Below are 19605 nucleotides of genomic sequence, written 5' to 3'. Positions count from 1 at the left end.
GCACAAAAACCACACAATTGTCTCAAAAGATGCCAAAAAGACATTTGACAAAATTCAACATCCCTTAATGATAAAAATTCTGGACAAATTAAGTATAGGAGGAATGTACCTCAGCATAATAAAGGTCATTTGTAAGTGGGGAAAAGTTGAAAGCTTTATGAAATCTGGAAAAGACAAGGATGCTCACTTTTAACCACTTTTATTCAGCATAATACTGCAAGTCCTAGTCTGGATGATTTGCTAAGAGAAAGAAATTAAGAGCATCCAATTGGAAAGAAAGAAATGAGGTTGTCTCTGTTCAAAGGTGACATGATCTTTTATATAGATAAAGACTCTGCTAAAAAAAAACTGGTAAAACCAATAAATTCATTAAAGTCACAGAATACATAATGGACATACAAAAATCTATATTGTTGGACTGGGGATGTAGTTCAGTGGTAGAGCATGTGTGAGGCCCTGGCTTTAATCCCCAGCACCACCAGCCCCTTGACCCCCACCCCAATAAATCAACATCACTATATGCCAATATCTGAAATAAAAATCATGCAATAGCTACAAATACAGTAAAATAATTAGTAACTTTTTAAGCAGAAGATAAAAGATCTTAAAATGAAAACTATAAAACATTGATGAAAGAAATTGTAAAGGACATAAAAAATGAAAAGACATGTTCATGGATTCAGGGAGCCAATATTCTTAAAATACTCATACTATCCAAAACAGTCTATGAATTCATTAATCCCTGTCAGTATACCAGTGGCATGTTTCACAAAGCTAGAAAAAACAGGCCTAAAACTTGTATTGGACTCCAAAAATTTCCCAAATAGCCAAAGCAGTCTGGAGTAAAGAGCAAAGTAGGAGGCCTTACAAATATATTGCTAAGCTATCATAATTTGAACAGCATAATATTGGCATAAAAACTCACATAGACAAGTGGAACAGAGTAGAGCTCCTAGATGTAACCCCACATATCTACAGCCAACTGATTTTCAGGGACACACAGTCAAGAAAGGACAACCTTTTCAACAGAAGGTGCTGGGAAATTTTCATACCCACGTGAAGAAGTATGAAACTAAATCCCTGTGTCCCACCAGTTATAGAAATCAACTCAAAGTAGATTAAAGACTAAGATTGTTTTGAAACTATGAAATTAGTAGGAGAAATGCTTTAGGACAACAGAATGAGCAAGAATTTTTTTGGATAAGATGCCAAAAGCATAGAAAAAAAAAAAAAAGCAAAATAGATGAATGGGATTATATCAATCTAAGAAATTTTCTGCACAACAGAGGAAATAATCAGAGTGAAGAGACAACCTACAGAACAGGAGAAAATATTTGCAAACTATACATCTGACAAGGGGTTTAATATCCAGAATGTATAAGGAACTCAAAAAACTCAATAGCAACAGAAAACCTGATTTTTAAATGGGCAATAGAACTAAATAGACATTTCTGGAAAGAAGACATACAAACTACCCACAGGCATATGAAAAAATGTTCAACAGCACTACTCCAGAGAAACAGAAATGAAAACCTCAATAAGATATCACCTCCAGTAATAATGGCTATTATCGCTTTTCCGCCCGCTCCCCCCTACCCCCGAGCGCCGCTCGGGCTGCACAGCACTTGCTTCAAGCTCGGGCTCTTGCTAAGCTAGCGCTGCTGCCGTCTCCCTCCAGTCGCCGTCATGATTATCTACCCGGACCACCTCAGCCATGATGAGACGTTCTCCGACTTTTACAAGATCCGGGAGATCGCGGACGGGCTTTGCCTGGAGGTGGAGGGCAAGATGGTCAGTAGGACAGAGGGTAACATTGATGACTCGCTCATTGGTGGAAATGCCTCCGCTGCAGGACCCGAGGGCAAAGGTACCGAAAGCACAGTAATCACTGGTGTTGACATTGTCATGAACCATCACTTGCAGGAAACCAGCTTCACAAAAGAAGCATACAAGAAGTACATCAAAGATTACATGAAATCAATCAAAGGCAAACTTGAAGAACAGAGACCAGAGAGAGTAAAACCTTTTATGGCAGGGGCTGCAGAACAAATCAAGCACATCCTTGCTAATTTCAAAAACTACCAGTTCTTTATTGGTGAAAACATGAATCCAGATGGCATGGTCGCTCTCCTGGACTACCGTGAGGATGGTGTGACCCCATATATGATTTTCTTTAAGGATGGTTTAGAAATGGAAAAATGTTAACAAGTTTGGCAATTGCTTTGGATTTATCGTCTGTCATCATAACTGGCTGCTGCTTGTCATCCACACAACACCAGGACTTAAGACAAATGGAACTGATACCATCTTGAGCACATTTATTTTGACCGTGATTTATTTGGAGTGGAGGCATTGTTTTTTAAGAAAACATGTCATGTAGGTTGTCTAAAAATAAAGTGCATTTAAACTAAAAAAAAAAAAAAAAAAATGGCTATTATCAAAGAGTCATATCAAGTGCTGATGAGAATGTAGGGAAAAGAACTCTTACTGTTTGGTGATAGTGTAAATTTGTACAAACATTATGGAAAGCAAGATGGAAATTCCTAAAAAATATTTAAATAAGGGACTGGTGTATAACCTTGTGGCTTGTCTATCAAGCTCAAGGCTCTGGTTTCAGAATTACTTATCAGAAGATCAAAGAATCTTAATGAATCTCAAGAAGGATAAATACAACAGTACACATACACACACACACACATTGTATTAAGGATCATTAAAACCAAATTGATGAAGAACTGTAAGTCAAAAGTAGCCAGGAGTAGGGGGACAGAGGAGGACATAACCAGAGAAAAATAAAGATGAGCATACTTCAGACTTATAAAAATAAATAAATAAGATAGAAAACTATGGAACAACACTGAAGTGGGGAACTCTGGAGACTGAACTCAAGGTCTTGCACATGCTAGGCAAGCACTCAACCACTGACCTATATCCCCAGTCTAGAAAAAACATTTTAAATGCTGAAAGAAAATAACCATTAACTTAGAATTTTATACCCAGCATAATGTACTTCAGAAATGAAGGAAAAATGAAAATGTTTTCAAACAAATAACAGGCAACAGGCATCAAATTTTTAAAAAAATTAGAAGTTTTTTTAAAATTTTTATTTCTTTAAATATTTTTTCTGTTCCTACATTTTAGGACTCTATTTATATATTTATACATAAAATACAGCTTGATATTGCCTTGCAGGTCACTTACACCATGTTACTTTTTATTTCATTTCTATGTTTCAGTTAGTGTTTTAGTCAGCTTTTTCAGTGCTGTGACTCAAAGACCCAACCAGAACAATTGGAGAGGAGGAAGAGTTGGAGGGCTCACAGTTTCAGTGGTCTTAGTCCATAGAAGGTCAGCTCCATTGCTCCAGGGTGGAGGTGAGGCTGAACAACATGGCAGAAGAGTGTGGTGTAGGGAAGCAGCTCACATGATCAGGAAGCAAAGAAAGAGACTCCACTTGCCAGATACAAATATGTACCCCAAAGCCATGCCCCCAGTGCTGTTCCTCCTCTGGCCACACCCCACCTGCCTACAACTGCCACTCAATTAATCCCATGAGGTGATTGATTCACTGATTGGGTTAAGGCTCTCACAACCCAATCATTTTCCCTCTGAATCCTCTCACATGTGAACTTTTGAGGACATCTCACATCCAAACCATAATATTTGGAGATATATCTATATATCTATATGCATATATATACATACATGCACACAAACATACACATATATACATAAACATCTATATACATATACATGTGTCTCCTGGAATTTGAATCCAGGCCATCATGCATGCTAGGCAAGCACTGTACTACTGAGCTACATCCTAGCACTTTTTAAATTATCAAGTTTTTATTATTTTTAATGTTTTTACTAGTACATCATAGTTATACTTAATAGTGTGGTTCATTTTGACATAGTTTATACATTCATGTAATGTAATTTGCTCTATTTCAATTCCCAGTATTCCCCACATTCCCTCCTCTCCTCCCTCTTTCTGTTCTCTTTACTCTACTCTACTGGTCTTCCTTCTGTTTATTTACTATTTTTTAAAATTGGTGCATTATAGGTAAACATAAAGTTGATTTCATTGTTATGTATTCAAACATTTACATAGCATAATATTTTTTTAGTTGTAGGTGGACACAATGCCTTTGTTTGTTTATTTTTAATGTGGTGCTGAGGATCAAACCCAGTGCCTCACACATGCTAGGCAAGCACTCCACCACTGAGCTACAACCCCAGCCCCTCATATAGCATAATTTGGTCAGTTTTATTCTGCCGTTCCTACCCTTTTCCATATCTCCTCCCTCCTCATCAGTACCTTTCCTCTACTCCACTGGTTTTCCTTCTATTTTCATGGAACTCCTCCTCTTATGAATTATTTATTTCTCTCTGTCTCCGACATATGAGAGAAAACATTAAACCTTGACTTTCTGGGTATGGCTTATTTCACTTAGCATGATATTCTCCAGATCCATCCATGTACCAGAAAATGTCATAATTTTATTCTTTATGGCCAAGTAAAACTCCATTGTGTATATATTACCACATTTTATTTATCCTTTCATCTGTTGATGGGTTCCTAGACTGGTTCTATAACTTGGCTATTGTGGATTGCACTGCTGTTTCCCAAAATGTTTCCTGAATGCTGTTTCTCAATGATGTTTCCCAAAATGATCGTACTAATTTGCAGTCCCATCAACATTATATGACTGTACCTTCCCCCCACAACCTTGCCAGCATTTGTTGTTATTTGTATTCTTGATTATTGCCATTCTCACTCTATTGAAATGAAACCTCAGTGTAGTTTTGATTTGCATTTGTCTGGTTGCTAGCAATATTGAACATTTTTTCATATATTTCTTAGCCATTTATGTTTCTTTTGAGAATTTGGTTTAGTTCATTTGCTTATTTATTGATTGGGTTATTTGGGGGGGGGGGTAAGTTTTTTGAGTTCTTTACATATTCAGGATATTAATTCCCTGTCAAAGAGTAGCTGAAAAAGGTATTCTCCCATTCTGTAGGCACACTTTTTACATTTGTTTCTTTTGCTGTGCAGAAGTATTTTTTTATCTGATACCATCCCACTTACTGATTTTGGTTTTATTTCTTGCATTTTAAAGATTTTGTTAAGGAAGTTAGTGCCTGTGCCAATATGTTGGAGTGTTCAACCTATGTTTTCTTCTAGCAGTTGTAAAGTTTCTGGTCTGATTCCTAGGTTTTTAAACCTTTTTGAGTTGAACCTTGTGCAGGGTGGAGATAGGCCTCTAGTTTCATTCTTCTGTATATGGATGTCCAATTTTCCGAGCACCATTTGTTTAAAAGGTTATCTTTTCTCCAACATAAGTTCTTAGCACCTTTTTCGAGCATCAGATGACTATATCCATGTATGTTTCACTCCTTGGCTTTTATTATTCCATTGGTCTTCATGTCTGTTTTGATGTCAACACCATGCTGTTTGGTCACTGAAGCTCTGTAGTATAATTTGAGGTCAGTTATTGTCTTGTCTACAGCATTGCTCTTCTTGCCTACTATTGCTTTGCTGTTCTGGGTCTTTTATGGTTCCAAATTAATTTTAGAACTATTTATCTCAAATATGAATTTTAGGACTGTCTGTCTACGAAGGATGTTATTGGTATTTCGATGAGGTTTGCACTGAATCTGTATGTTACTTTTGGAAATATGGTCATTTTGACAATATTAGTTTTATTTGTTCAAGAACATGGGAGACCTTTGCTTCTTTTAAGGCCTCCTTTAATTTCTTTCTTCAGTGTCATATAGTATATACAATTTTCATTGCAAAGGTCTTTCACCTCCTTATTTAAGTTTATTTCCAATTTTTAAGGCTGTTGTGAATGGAATTGTTTTCCTGATTGCTTTTTCAGCAGGTTCATTATTAGAATATAGAAAAGCTATTAATTTTTGTTGTTAATCTTATATATTGACATTTTGCTTTATTTGTTTATCAGATCTAAAAGTGTTCTGGTGGAATTTTGGGGTCTTTTATGTAGAGTAGGTCATTAGCAGAGATAATTTGATTTCTTCTTTTCCTATTTGTATCCCTTTAATTTTCTTCTCTTGCCATATTGCTTTGGCTACAGTTTCATGTGTGGACATCATGTCTTGTTCCTGATTTTGGAGGAAATGCTTTTTTTTCTCTCTTCAGTTTGATGTTGTCTTTCTGTCCCTAGATTCTTCAGTGTTTTTATCATGAATGGGTGCTGAATTTTGCTGAAGGCTTTTTCTGCAACTGTCAACAGTTGCAGATGATCATGTGATTTTTGTCATTAATTCTTTTTATGTGGTGAACTATATTTATTGATTTGTATATGCTGAACCAGTCTTGTATTCCTGGTGATAAAACCAGCTTGATCATGGTGTATGATCTTATTAAAGTATTTTTAAATGTGGATTGATAATATTTTAGTAAGAATTTTTGTGTCTTATGCTCATCAGGGATATTGATATGTAGTTTTCTTCCCTTGATGTGCATCTGTTTTTGGTATGAGAGTGGTTTGGCCTTTTTAGAATTTGTGAGTGTTGTTTACCTTTATATTTCATGGAATAATTTGAGGAGGATTGGGGTTAGTTTTTCTTTAAAGGTCTAGTAGAACTAAACAGGCTCTATTTGGTCCTGGGCTTTACTTCGTTGGAAAACTTTTGATTGCTTCTTCAATCTCATTGCTTGATATTTGTCTGTTTGGGTTTTTTGTATCTTCTTGGTTCAATTTGGGTTGGTTATATGTGTCTAGAAATTTGCCAGTATCTTCTAGATTTTATTTTTTATTGGAATATAGGTTTTCAAAATAATTTCTAATGATCCTTTGAATTTCTGTGATGTCTTCGGTGTTATCTACTCTTTTATCTCTAACTTTTTTGATTTAGGTCTTCTCTCTTGGTTAGTTTGAGGGTTTATCAATCTTGTTTATCTTTTCAAAGAACTTATTCTTTGTTTCACTGATTCTTTGTATATTTTAAATTTCCATTATGTTAATTTTGGCTCCGATCTTAATTATTTCCTGTCTTCTACTGGTTTGGGAATGAGTTATTGCTTGCTTTCCTAGTGTCTTAGGGTGTAGCATTAGATTATTTACTTGGAATCTTTCTATTGTTGTTGTTTGGTAGGCAATCAGTGCTATAAACTTTCCTCTTAGAACTGCCTTTATACTGTCCCAGAGATTCTGATATGTTTTACCTTTGTTCCCATTTGTTTTTAAGAATTTTTAAATTTCTCACCTGCTTTTTTTATGATCCAGTCCTCATTCTAAAGCATATTATTCAACCTTCATGTGTTAAAATGTTTTCTGGGTTTTATCTTGTTATTTATTTCTAATTTAATTCCACTATGGTCACATGAGATGCAAGGAATTAGATCAGTTTTTTTTTTTTTTTTTTTTTTGGTATTTTCTAAGAGTTGTTTTGTGGTCTAGAATATGGTCTGTTTTGAAGAAGGTTCCATGAGCAGCTGAGAAGAAAGTGAATTCAGCTGTTGGGTGAAATATTCTATAGATATCTGTTAAGTTCATTTTTTAAAAATATTTTTTAGGCCTGAAAAGTCTTTACTTAGTTTATGCTTGGATGGCCTATCCATTGGTGAGAGAAATGTGTTGAAATCACCCAGTATTATTGTATTGGGGTCTGCTTGCGTCTATATTAAGTAGGGTTTCTTTTATGTAAGTAGATGCTCTGTGTTTAGGACATAAATATTTACAATCATTATATCTTTTGTTGGATAAGTCCCTTAACCAGTATGAAGTGACCTTCTTTGTCTCTCCTGATTAATTTTGGCTTGAAATCCTTTGTCAGATATGAAAGTAGCTACTCCTGCTTACATTCAGCATCCATATGCATGGAATATCTTTTCCAGTCCTTTCACCTTCAGACTATAGATATATTTACTTATAAAGTGAGTCTCTTGTAAACAACATATGGTAGTATCTTATTTTTTAATAAACTCTGCCAACCTATATCTTTTAATTGGAGAGTTCAGACCATTTATATCGCATGCTATTATAGAGATGCTTTTTATTTCTTGATATTTTTATTTATTTCTAATGTTTAATTCAAACTTGATTTTCTTTTATTTGGTTATTCTTCAGTGCAAGTCATCCATTTTCTGACTTTAATGTTTGACTTTCATTTCTTCTCATGTAATATTTTATTCAGTATTTTCTGTAGTACTGGCTTAGTAACCATGAATTCTTTTAGTTTCTGCTTATCTAGGAAGGTTTTTATTTCATCTTCAGTTCTGAAGAATAACTTTGATGAATATAGAAATCTTGGTTGGCACTCTTGTCTTTCAGGGTTTGGTATATATTATTTTGATCCCTCCTGGCTTTTAGGGTCCAGACTGAGAGATTAGAGGAAAGTCTAAACAGCTTACCTCCAACTGGGCCTTGCCATTTTTCTCTTGCAGCCTTCAAAATTTTATACTTGTTTTATTTGTAAGTCATTTTAATTTTAATTGTCTTTGGAGCATATCTTTTTTTAAAACCTTGTCTCCTTGGGGTTCTAAATGCCTTTTATTTGAATTTCCATCTCATTCCTAAGGTTTGGAAGTTTTTCTGATGTTATTTCTCTGAAAATATTGTGTATTCCTTTAGTTTGTATCTTGGGGTCTCCTTTTACCAATAATTGTTAGATTTGATCTCAGTGTTGTCCCGGATTTCTTGAATATTCTAGTAATGGTTTCTTATCTTTATTATTTACTTTGTTTTCCATATTATACACTTCATTTTTGAGGCCTGAAACTCTGTCTTCTGTATAGTCTGATCTGTTGATGATTCTTTCAGCTGAATTTTTAATTTGACCTACTGAATCCTTCATTTCTTGGATTTCTGTGTGGTTATTTTTCAGAATCAGTCTCTCTCTCTCTCTCTCTCTCTCTCTCTCTCTCTCTCTCTCTCTCTCTCTCTCTCTCTCTCTTTCTCTCTCTCAAAATGTTCTTTCACTTCCTGTATTTTCTCCCTTAAAGTTTATTCCTTACATCTTCCTTTAGTTCATTGAACATTTTAACTATCAACTTTTTAAATTCTTCACCTGGCATTTCCACCACTGTGGTGTCAGTGGAGTCATTTGTGTTATGATCTATTTGGGATAGTTTGTTCCTCTGGTTCTTTTTTCACATTGCTAGTATTTTTACCCATCTTCTGGGATGATTATCTCTTCTACTTTTATATGAAGGACTTTTTAATGAACTTATTTCTCTTCACTAAGTGCCCCAGGCTGGGCAGATATCTTTCAAAACTCTCATTCAACATGCACCTCCTGCTATGCCCAGTATGTGGTCCACTTTGAGAGAAAAAATCAATCCCTTTCAGCTGAAGTTAGTTCAGAACAAAACTATATACTAATAAAACTGTAAAAACTGATGGAAAGGGGCTGGGGTTGTGGCTCAGTGGTAGAACACTTGCCTAACATGTTTGAGGTACTGGGTTTGATTCTCAGAACTACATGTAAATAAAATGGATTAAATAACTGGAACAAAACAGGGATGCCCTCTTTCACCAATTCTATTCAACAGAGTCCTTGAAACTCTAGCCAGAGCAGTCAGACAGATCAAGGAAATTAAAGGGATATGAGAAGGAAAAGAAGAACTCAAACTATCACTATTTGCTGGCAACATGATTCTATATTTAGAGGATCCAAAAATTCCACCTGAAAACTTCTAGAACTAATGAGTTCATCAAAGTAGTAGGATATAAAATCAACATGCATAAATCTAATGCATTTCTATTCGTAAGTTATGACTCCTCTAAAGAGAAATTAGGAAAAAAAACCCATTCACAATAACCTCAAAAAATATATATACTTAGGAATCAATCTAACAAAAGAGGTGAAAGACCTCCACAATGAAAACTACAGAACTCTAAAGAAAGAAATTAAAGAAAATCTTAGAAGATGGAAAGACCTCCCATATTCTTGGATAGGCAGAATTAATATTATCAAAATGGCCATACTACCAAAAGTGTCTTACAGATTCAATGCAATTCCAATTAAAATCCCAATGATGTACTTCATAGAAATAGAGAACAATCATGAAATTCATCTGGAAGAACAAAAGACCCAGAATAGCCAAAGCAGTCCTTAGCAGGAAGAGTGAAGCAGAAGGTATCACAATACCAGACCTTAAACTCTACTATAGATCAATAGTAACAAAACTGATATGGTATTGGCACCAAAATAGACAGGTAGACCAGTGGTACAGAATAAAGGACACAAGAGACAAACCCACATAAATACAGTTATTTCATACTAGACAAAGGTGCCAAAAATGTGCAATAGAGAAAAGATAGCCTCTTCCACAAATTGTACTGGCAAAACTGGAAATCCATATGCAGTAAAATAAAATTAAACCCCTATCTCTCACCCTGCCCAAAACTCAAAATGGCTCAAGGACCTAGGAATTAGACAAGGGACCCTGCACCAAATAGAAAAAGTAGACCCAAATCTTCATCATGTTGGCTTAGGACCAGAATTCCTTTACATGACTCCCAAAGCACAAGAAATAAAAGCAGGAATCAATAAATGGGATGGATTAAAACTAAAAAGCTTTTTCTCAGAAAAGGAAACAATCAACAATGTGGAGAGCCTACAGAGTGGGAGAAAATTTTATCACACATGCTTCAGATAGAGCACTAACCTCCAGAATCTATAAAAAACTCAAAAAACTTTACACCAAGAATACAAATAACCCAATCAATAAATGGGTTTAAGAAATGAGCAGGCACTTCAGAGAAGAAGATCTATAAGCAGTCATATGAAAAAATGTTCAACATCTCTAGTAATAAGAGAAATGTAAATCAAAACTAACCCTAAGACTTCATCTCACCCCAATTAGAATGTCTATTATCAAGAATATAAGCAGTAATAGGTGTTGGCAAGGATGTGGGGGAAAAGGTACACTCATACATTGTTGATGGGGTTGAAAATTGGTGCAACCCCTGTGGAAAGTACTATAGAGATTCCTTAAATGGAATCACCATTTGTCCCAGCTATCCCACTCCTTGACCTATACCCAAAGGACTTAAAACCATCATACTATAGTGAAACAGCCACATCAATGTTTATAGCGGCTCAATTCACAATAGCTAGATTGTGGAACCAACCTAGATGCCCTTCAATAGATGAATGGATAAAGAAACTGTGGTATATATACACAATAGAATATTATTCGGCCATAAAGAATAATAAAATTATGGCATTTGCAGGTAAATGGATGGAGTTGAAGAATATTATGCTAAGTGAAATAAGCCAATCCCCCAAAACCAAAGGCTGAATATTGTCTTTGATAAGTGGTTGCTGATACATAATGGAGTGGGGAGAGCAGTAAGGGAAGAGTGGAGGAAATTTGGATTGCGTAGAGGGAAATGAGGGGAGGGGTAGGGGGAAAGAAAGATAGTGGAATGAGAGACCTCATTACCCTATGTATATGTCTGATTACATGAATGGTGTGACTCTACATTGGGTACAACCAGAGAAATGAAAAGTTGTATTCCATTTGTGTACTTGAATCAAAATGCAAATAAATAAGTAAATAAACATCCATCAAAATCTAAAAAAAATTTTAAAAACTGATTGAAAATGATCTGTATAATTTCACTAATCCTATTGTAAAATAGAAGTAAAGTTCTTGAATAGTTTGAGAAATTAAGTTTTTTTTTTTCTTTCTTTTTTTTCTTTTTTATTGTAAACAAATGGGATACATGTTGTTTCTCTGTTTGTACATGGCGTAAAGGCATACCATCTGTGTAATCACAGATTTACATAGAGCAATGTTGTTTGATTCATTCTGTTATTTTTTCCCTTCCCCCACCCCTCCCACCCCTCTTTACCCTCTATACAGTAGTTCCTTCCTCCATACTTGCCCCCCTCCCTAACCCTAACTCTAACCCTTCCCTCCCCCCCATTATGTGTCATCCTCCACTTATCAGCGATGTCATTCGTCCTTTGGCTTTTTGAGATCGGCCTATCTCACTTAGCATGATATTCTCCAATTTCATCCATTTGCCTGCAAATGCCATAATTTTATCATTCTTTATGGTTGAGTAATATTCCATTGTATATATATACCACAGTTTCTTTATCCACTCATCAATTGAAGGGCATCTAGGTTGGTTCCACAGTCTGGCTATTGTGAATTGAGCAGCTATGAACATTGATGTGGCTGTATCTCTGTAGTATGCAGATTTTAAGTCCTTTGGGTATAGGCCAAGGAGTGGGATAGCTGGGTCAAATGGTGGTTCCATTCCAAGTTTTCTAAGGAATCTCCACACTGCTTTCCAGAGTGGCTGCACTAATTTGCAGCCCCACCAGCAGTGTATGAGTGTACCTTTCTCCCCACATCCTCGCCAACACCTGTTGTTGCTCGTATTCTTGATAATCGCCATTCTAATTGGGGTGAGATGGAATCTTAGGGTGGTTTTGATTTGCATTTCTCTTATTACTAGAGATGTTGAACATTTTTCCATATGTTGTTGATTGCTTGTAGATCTTCTTCTGTGAAGTGTCTATTCATTTCCTTAGCCCATTTGTTGACTGGACTATTTGAATTCTTGGAGTAGAGTTTTTTGAGTTCTTTATAGATTCTGGAGATTAGTGCTCTATCTGAAGTATGATTGGCAAAGATATTCTCCCACTCTGTAGGCTCTTTCTTCGCATTGCTGATAGTTTCCTTTGCTGAGAGAAAGCTTTTAGTTTGAATCTATCCCAGTGGTTGATTCTAGCTTTTATTTCTTGTGCTATGGGAGTCCTGTTAAGGAAGTCTGGTCCTAGACCAACAAGGTGAAGATTTGGACCTACTTTTTCTTCTATAATCTGCAGGGTCTCTGGTCTGATTCCGAGGTCCTTAATCCATTTTGAGTTTAGTTTCGTGCATGGTGAGAGATATGGGTTTAGTTTCATTCTGTTGCATATGGATTTCCAATTCTCCCAGCACCATTTGTTGAAGAGGCTATCTTTCCTCCATTGCATATTTTTGGCCCCTTTGTCTAGTATGAGAAAATTGTATTTATTTGGGTTTGTGTCCGTGTCCTCTATTCTGTACCATTGATCTACCTTTCTATTTTGGTACCAATACCATGCCATTTTTCTTACTATTGCTTTGTAGTAGAGTTGAAGATCTGGTATTGCAATACCCCCTGTTTCACTCTTCCTGCTAAGGATTGCTTTAGCTATTCTGGGTTTCTTATTCTTCCAGATGAATTTCATAATTGCTTGCTCTATTTCTGTAAGGTACACAATTGGGATTTTAATTGGAATTGCATTGAATTTGTATAGCACTTTAGGTAGTATGGCCATTTTGACAATATTAATTCTTCCTATCCAAGAACATGGAAGATCTTTCCATCTTCTAAGGTGTTCTTTAATTTCTTTCTTTAGTGTTGTATAGTTCTCATTGTAGAGGTCTTTCACCTCTTTTGTGAGATTGATTCCCAAGTATTTTATTTTTTTCGAGGCTATTGTGAATGGGGTAGTTTTCCTAATTTCTCTTTCTGAAGATTCATCACTTATGTATAAAAATGCGTTGGATTTATGGGCATTGATCTTGTAACCTGCTACTTTACTGAAATCACTTATGAGTTCTAAGAGTTTTCTGGTGGAATTTCCAGGTTCCTCTAAATATATAATCATGTCATCAGTGAACAGGGATAGTTTGAGTTCTTCTTTTCCAATTCGTATCCCTTTAATTTCTTTGGTTTGTCTAATTGCTCTGGCCAGAGTCTCCAGAACGATGTTGAATAGAAGTGGTGAAAGAGGGCATCCCTGCCTTGTTCCAGTTTTTAGGGGGAATGCTTTCAGTTTTTCACCATTTAGAATGATATTAGCCATGGGCTTAGCATAAATGGCCTTTACAATGTTAAGGAATGTTCCCACTATCCCTATTTTTTCTAGTGTTTTGAGCATGAAGGGGTGCTGTATTTTATCAAATGCTTTTTCTGCATCTATTGAAATAATCATGTGATTCTTGACTTTAAGTCTATTAATATGGTGAATTACGTTTATTGATTTCCTGATGTTGAACCAACCTTGCATCCCTGGGATGAAACCCACTTGATCATGGTGCACTATCTTTTTAAAATGTTTTTGTATGCGATTTGCTAAAATTTTGTTGAGAATTTTTGCGTCGATGTTCATTAAGGATATTGGTCTGAAATTTTCTTTCCTTGATGAGTCTCTGTCTGGTTTAGGTATCAGTGTGATATTGGCTTCATAGAATGAGTTTGGGAGGGTTCCCTCCTCTTCTATTTTATGGAATACTTTGAGAAGTATTGGAATGAGCTCTTCCTTAAAGGTTTTGTAGAACTCGGCTGAGAACCCATCTGGTCCCGGACTTTTCTTTGTTGGTAGACTTTTGATGACTTCTTCTATTTCAGTACTTGAAATTGGTCTATTTAAATTGTTTATGTCCTCCTCATTCAGTTTAGGCAATTCATATGTCTCTAGAAACCTGTTGATGTCTTCGAAATTTTCTATTTTGTTGGAGTATAGATTTTCAAAATAGCTTCTAATTATGTTTTGTATTTCCATCCTGTCTGTTGTGATATTTCCTTGTTCATTCCGAATTTTAGTGATTTGGGTTTTCTCTCGTCTTCTCTTTGTTAGTGTGGCTAAAGGTTTATCAATTTTGTTTATTTTTTCGAAGAACCAACTATTTATTTTGTCAATTTTTTGTATTGTTTCTTTTGTTTCAATTTCATTGATTTCAGCTCTGAGTTTAACTATTTCCTGTCTTCTACTACTTTTGGTGCTGTTCTGTTCTTCTTTTTCTAGGGCTTTGAGCTGTAGTGTTAGGTTGTTTATTTGTTGAGTTTTACTTCTTTTATTAAATGTGCTCCATGAAATAAATTTCCCTCTAAGTACTGCTTTCATAGTGTCCCAGAGATTTTGATATGATGTTTCTTTGTTCTCATTTACCTCTAAGAATTTTTTAATTTCCTTCCTAATATCTTCTGTTATCCGTTCATCATATAATAGCATATTGTTTAATCTCCAGATGTTGGAATAGTTTCTGTGTTTTACTCTTTCATTTATTTCTAACTTCAATCCATTATGATCTGATAGAATACATGCTAGTGTCTCTATCTTCTTGTATTTGCTAACATTAGCTTTGTGGCATAATATATGGTCTATTTTAGAGAAGGATCCATGTGCTGCTGAGAAGAAAGTGTATTCACTCTTGGTTGGATGGAATATTCTATAATGTCCGTTAAGTCTAAATTATTGATTGTGTTGTTGAGATCTATGGTTTCTTTGTTCAATTTTTGTCTGGAAGATCTGTCCAGTGGTGAGAGCGGCGTGTTAAAATCACCTAGTATTATTGTGTTGTGGTCTATTTGGTTTCTGAAATTGAGAAGGATTTGTTTGACATACATAGATGAGCCACTGTTTGGGGCATAGATGTTTATGATTGTTATATCTTGCTGATTTATGCTTCCCTTAAGCAGTATGAAATGACCTTCTTTATCCCTTCTGACTAACTTTGGCTTGAAGTCCACATTATCGGAAATGAGGATGGATACTCCAGCTTTTTTGCTGAGTCCATGTGCATGGTATGTTTTTCCCCATCCTTTCACCTTTAATCTATGGGTATCTTTTTCTATGAGGTGAGTCTCTTGCAGGCAACATATTGTTGGATCTTTCTTTTTAATCCAGTCTGCCAGTCTATGTCTTTTGATTGATGAATTCAGGCCATTAACATTCAGGGTTATTATAGAGAAATGATTTGGTTTCCCGGTCATTTGGTTCATTTTTAAAATTTTGTTTATTTATTTGTTTGTCACAACTTGTTTCCCTCCTTTATTTGACAATTCCTTTAGGATAATTCCTCCCTTTGCTGATTTGCTTCTTTGTTTTTCATCTCTTCCTCATGGAATATTTTGTTGAGAATGTTCTGTAATGCTGGCTTTCTTTTTGTAAATTCTTTTAGCTTTTGTTTATCATGAAAGGATTTTATTTCATCGTCAAATTTGAAGGTAAGTTTTGCTGGGTATAAGATTCTTGGTTGGCATCCATTTTCTTTCAGGGCTTGAAAAATGTTGTTCCAGGACCTTCTAGCTTTTAGGGTCTGGATTGAAAAATCTGCTGATATGCGTATTGGTTTCCCCCTGAATGTAATTTGGTTCTTTTCTCTCACAGCCTTTAAAATTCTGTCTTTATTTTGTATGTTAGGTATTTTCATTATAATGTGCCTTGGTGTGGGTCTGTTGTAATTTTGTGTATTTGGAGTCCTGTAAGCCTCTTGAACTTGATTTTCCATTTCATTCTTCAGATTTGGGAAATTTTCTGATATTATTTCATTGAATAGGTTGTTCATTCCTTTGGCTTGTTTCTCTAGGCCTTCCTCAATCCCAATAATTCTTAAATTTGGCCTTTTCATGATATCCCATAGTTCTTGTAGATTCTGTTCATGATTTCTTACCATCTTCTCTGTTTGTTCAACTTTGTTTTCAAGGTTAAATATTTTGTCTTCAATGTCTGAGGTTCTGTCTTCCAGGTGTTCTATCCTATTGGATATGCTTTCTATGGAGTTCTTAATTTGGTTTATTGTTTCCTTCATGTCAAGGATTTCTGTTTGGTTTTTTTTCAATATCTCTAACTCTTTATTGAAATGATCTTTTGCTTCCTGTATTTGCTCTTTTAACTGTCGATTGGTGCGATCATTCAATGCTTGCATTTGCTCTTTCATCTCATCGTTTGCTTCTCTGATCATTTTAATTATGTACATTCTGAACTCCTTTTCTGTCATTTCTTCTGCCATGCTGTCATTGGGTTTTATTGATGTAACATCTAGATTTGTTTGCAGCATTTTCTTTCCTTGTTTTCTCATATTGTTCAGATATCAGTGGACCGCTGAGATATTGCAGATTTCCTCTGTTGATTTACAATGTCCCTGAAGATTTCTATATATATCCCCTCTTAGCCTTCAGTAGGCTGAAGTCTTGGAGGAAGTTGATAATGCGGTGCTCCACAAGGAAGCTGCCTCTCTAGGAGTGGTGGCCTTCAGGTGGGGTATATTCCCTGCTAGTGGGCAGAGGTGCCTCCACTTGTTGACCAATGGTCATCCAAAGGGGACCTAGGCTGTGGGCTGAGGCAAGGCCTGTTTGGGCCTGTGTCTCTGGTTTTACCGTCCTTGTGGGGAAACCTCACCAGGCAGGGAAGACTCACCCAGTGGGGAGGTCTCGCTGGTCAGTTTCCTCCTAGAGGTTCCCCTCAATTTACAGCTACTGCCTGGGCTGGGCTGCCTTCCTCTGCAAAGTTTCCAGGGGCCCGGCCCTACCTCCTGGGCCTGGGAGCCTCACCCTTCGCAGATGAATCTCCTTAGGCTGCCCCTCCTCAGAGAATTTGCCCACAGGCCTGGAACCTTCGCTCTGCCCTAAGCCTGTCTCTGTGCGGCTCTTCCACCCAGAAGCCTCCTAGATCCTGGGACCCTGCTCTGCACCTAATCGCCTGGCTGTGTGGCCCCTCCTCTGAGCAGCCACCTGTGGCCCCGAACAATCGCTCTGAGTCCCAGAGACCCGCCACAGGCCTCTTTCTCCAGACAGCCGCCCAGTATGCCGGTGCGGTCACTAGGAGTCCAAGAAACTCACTTCGTGCCTCCTCCTCCCACCAACCACCCGTAGCCCGGGGCAATCAATCACTCCGAGTCGAAGTGACCCTCCCCGTTCCTCCTCCTTCTCCAAATAACCCCCCGGGTGTTCAGGAGCAGTCCCTCTGAGTGGCTCTGAATCCACGTGACCCGCTGCACGGGTCCTCTGGGCACCGCCCGGAGCTCAGGTGCGGCCACTCAAGACCAAGCGTCCCACCACGCTTCTCCTCCAGGCAGCCCCCCTGTGTTCAGGAGCTGTCACTTTAAGACCAAACAACTCACCACTCGCCTTCTCCTCTGAGCAGCCGCCTGGAGCGCTAATGCAGTCACTGCGAGTCCAAAGGACCCGCCGCGCTTCTCCTCCTCCTTCTCCTACTCCTCCGGGCAGGCCCCGGGGTTCAGAAGTGGTCAGAGTCCAAACAGCTTGCCACGCAGCTGGCAACCGCCTGTAGCTCTGGTGTAGTCACCCGAATCCAAGCGGCCACGCTCCTCTTCCTCCTCCTCGTCCTCAGGGCAGGCCCCGGTGTTCAGAAGCGTCGTTCTGATTCCAAACAGCTCGCCGCGCAGCTTCTCCTCTGGCAACCGCCTGTAGCTCTGGTGCAGTCTCTCCGAATCCAAGTGGCCACGCTCCTCTCCTCCTCCTCAGGGCAGGCCCCAGTGTCCTGAGTCCACACAGTTCTCCTCGCCACTCTTCCCCTGGGCAGCCGCCGGAGCCCCAGTGGCTGCTCCGAGTCCCAGCGCTGTGCCGAGCGGCCTCCTTTTCGGCGCTCCCAGCTATCCGAGTTCACTGCTCCAGCGGGGGGGAGGGGCGTCTCGCCGGCAGTTCTACTTCACAAAGTTTCCTGCGTTCCGGGACCCCCGTCCCATCCGGGATGCCCCCCCAGGGGGTGAGAGTCACCCGGCTGCTTTGAGTTGGTCCCAAGCGTCTCAATATCTCCTCTTTTGAATCCTGAGTCCTGGAGCAACATGAAATGCAGCCACCCTCTAGGCCGCCATCTTGAAAAAACGAAATTAAGTATTAATGATAGTAAAATTGCTATTATATAGGGGTTAAAATATGGAATACCTCACAAATTTGCATGTTATCCTTGCCAATCTTCACTGTATCATTCCAATTTTAATATAGTTGTTTTTTTCAACATTTGAAATATGTTCCTGGTATGGGAATATAGCTCAATAATAGGGTGCTTGCCTAGCATATGATCTGGGTTCAATCTCCAGAGCTTCCTACTGGAAGTGTTGTTTCATAGTTTTCCCTCTTCTTTAATTTTTTTTTATGAGAAGTCTGATGTGTATTTGTCTGTATTCCTCTCTACATATGCCTTCCCCTGCCCCTGGCTACTTTTGACTTTTGAACTTTATTTTCATCATCAGCTTTTCACCAATTTGGTTAATAATGATTCTTAATACAGTGTGTGTGTGTGTGTGTGTGTGTGTGTGTGTGTGTACTCTTGTGTTCAAGCTTCCTGAGATTCAGTAAGCTTCTTGGATCTGCTAACATATAAATTTTCATCAAAAAAATTTAACTTTTTATTTTTGTTTCTTTAAATGTTTTTTCTGTTCCACCTTTTTAGAACTTTATTTGCACGTATATAATACTGCTTGATATTGTCTCCTAGGTCTCTTATACCTTGTTATGTTTATGTCATTATTTCCATGTTTCATTTGGGGATACATACACACACAGGTACATGTATGTTTATACGTATATTTATATTCATATTTTTGCATGTATATGTGGTCCGGGATTTGAACCCAGGGCCTCATACATGATAGGCAAACACTCTACCACTGAGCTACACCGTATCCCTTTTTAAAATTTTTATTCTGAGACAAGTCTTACTAAGTTGCTCAAGCTGGTCGCAGACTTGCAATTCTCCTGCCTTAGTCTCCTAAGTTTCTGGGATTGCAGGTAATGCACCATCACACCCAGATTGTTTTGTTTTGTTTTGTTTGTTTTGTTTTGTTTTGTTTTGTTTGTTTTGTTTTGTTTTGTTTTGTTTGTTTTGTATTAGAGA

The 19605-nt window shown here is 37.5% G+C and overlaps 2 protein-coding genes across 2 annotated transcripts in view; both read left to right on the top strand.

The window, feature by feature from the left end:
* GDPD4 (glycerophosphodiester phosphodiesterase domain containing 4) overlaps window positions 1-19605 on the top strand; it is a gene marked incomplete at its 5' end in the record, with an annotated part of 109053 nt that overhangs the window by 39154 nt on the left and 50294 nt on the right. The window lies entirely within an intron of this gene.
* On the top strand, window positions 1672-2428 carry LOC306640096 (translationally-controlled tumor protein-like). The gene has a single exon (XM_079103997.1). The coding sequence runs from the start codon at window positions 1687-1689 to the stop codon at window positions 2203-2205; it is 519 nt and encodes a 172-aa protein (XP_078960123.1). The 5' UTR covers window positions 1672-1686; the 3' UTR covers window positions 2206-2428.

This window comes from Sciurus vulgaris (assembly GCF_902686455.1).
Source record: "Sciurus vulgaris genome assembly, chromosome: 11".
In the NCBI taxonomy this organism is placed as follows: domain Eukaryota; kingdom Metazoa; phylum Chordata; class Mammalia; order Rodentia; family Sciuridae; genus Sciurus; species Sciurus vulgaris.
This window is presented reverse-complemented; position numbering and strand designations above follow the sequence as displayed.

What these genes read in the sequence shown, in the direction of transcription:
- LOC306640096 (XM_079103997.1), top strand. Translation starts at nt 1,687, where the DNA reads ATGATTATCTACCCGGACCACCTCAGCCATGATGAGACGTTCTCCGAC.